The following is a 1,871-nucleotide window of genomic DNA, read 5'->3' as shown; positions in this document are numbered from 1 at the left end:
GTAACTGTAAAATTCGTTACCGTTACCAAAAAAATGTAACTTCGTTACCGTTACAGTTACCAAAGAAAAAAAGTAACGCAGTTACTAGTAAAGTTACCAAAAAAGTAACTTGTAACTGTAACTTCGTTACAAGTAACGAGTTACTTCCATTCCCTGTGATTGCATAATGCGATTCATTGCGCTCGCACGCATGCCCCCATCACGTCGTGCGGGTAGCATGATAATAACACGGTGGGCGCACAGCGTGATACGCACGGCGTGATTGCATAATGCGATTCATTGCGCTTGCACGCGTACTCCCATCACGTTGTGCGGGCAAAATGCATTCATTGTGTGGGCACAATGTGATATGCACGCGTGAGGGCAATATGAGCTCGCACGAATTGTTATCTGGGTAACTTTGTTACAAATAACGTATCATTTCCCAAACATTCCATGCAAACAAACGGATAATATAAAGTATTATAATTGTAGTTTGCATAAGATTTAATAACAATAAGCAATAAAGAAAATATTCATACGTTTTTCAGTTAAAATTGTTGTTATAAATTATCGTATTACAGTTGTAAAATGTATCACATTCTCTTTCTTTTATATACGATATGAGTATAAAATATTCCCATTCAATTTGTCATAATAATTGATAATATATAACAAAAATTAAAATAATTTGAAGTTTTAAAAAACTCTTTCTAGTTATATAAATATGTACATGTACAAGTTCAAATTTAATCCTTTAAAATCCAAGATTTGACGTTGACAGCAAAGTTGAGCAACTATCACGTTGAAAATTCCAACATGCTCGCTTAATACACCTTAATACACCAGCCGACATGAGTTCATAAAGCCGAGAAGAAGAAGTCGTCCGTTTATCGCGCCATGTTCCTGCATTGAATATTTTCATATTAGCACGTCGCGAAGTCACGCCGTCTCTGAAAGTCCACAGCTAAGCGTCAGCGAAAAATTCTCTTCGTCTCAAGAGTAGATATATAGATATCACGAATATCTCCGAAATCACCCTTGGCACGTTGGCGAATCTGCGCGGTGTGAGTTTTACGATTGGTGTCAAACTTGTCTCGTGGTCTCGTCACTATAGAACATGAACATTTTCAAACGGTGCCGCAAATAGCAATAATATCATCGAGACTGACGAAATTAAGGACAAAGAAAAAATCGCAGAGCGACGTTACGCACAGCCGCCAGAAATGAGGATTATTATGCTAGTATTTTATGCTCCACTGAAGTAACTCGCTTCTAACTAAGCTCATTTCGTGACAAAGCTTATGCACTTTCAAGGACTTCCGGGCCGTTTCCTCACAAACCTTTCTTCTCATTTCCTTTCGCGGATTCGAAGCAACAGCAGTAGCGCAACGGCGCCCACTGTTTTTCATCCTATTCTCTGCTCTTATTGTTTGCTTTTTTTTAAGCATACTTCTTCATAACTGAAACAAAAACAGCAACGAATTCCACCCGACTTGGTTCCTATTACCGCATTTTCCTTTCTGCGAGACGTATAAAACGCGTTTTTGCTTGTAAAGAGAATAACGTAAGAACTAGAATCTACGAATTCTCGAATGCTCCGTAATCAAAGTATTTTTAAAGAATTTGTCTTAATTTAAAAAGCAATATTAACCTTCTACCGGCAATGTGAAATTTTTGATCATAGTCTACAGCTTGAGTCTAACGTTGAAGTCCAGATTCCTTTTATTGTTCCGGACTATATAAAAATCTGAAAAAATTCTTATATACTTGTGAAACCTTTAACAACAAGTTTTTACCATAATAAAAGCCATACTGTATTTTACTTATATTCTACAAAGGACCCCGCACTAATCCTATACGAAATTGGATTTCGGTTAAATCAAATGGTT

The 1,871-nt window shown here is 36.9% G+C and overlaps 1 protein-coding gene across 1 annotated transcript in view; it reads right to left on the bottom strand.

The window, feature by feature from the left end:
• The window catches only part of LOC108768567 (lachesin), a 115,790-nt gene extending 114,399 nt beyond the window's left edge, over nt 1-1,391 (bottom strand). The window contains 1 exon segment of the mRNA XM_083287378.1: nt 1,323-1,391. Coding sequence (XP_083143504.1) covers nt 1,323-1,391 — 69 coding nt within the window.
• Nucleotides 1,392-1,871: the final 480 nt, after the last annotated feature.

This window comes from Trachymyrmex cornetzi, unplaced genomic scaffold (genome assembly GCF_001594075.2).
Source record: "Trachymyrmex cornetzi isolate Tcor2-1 unplaced genomic scaffold, Tcor1.1 scaffold808, whole genome shotgun sequence".
NCBI classification, from domain to species: Eukaryota; Metazoa; Arthropoda; class Insecta; order Hymenoptera; family Formicidae; genus Trachymyrmex; species Trachymyrmex cornetzi.
The sequence above is the reverse complement of the archived record's forward strand: the minus strand, read 5'-3'. Positions and strand labels throughout refer to the sequence as shown.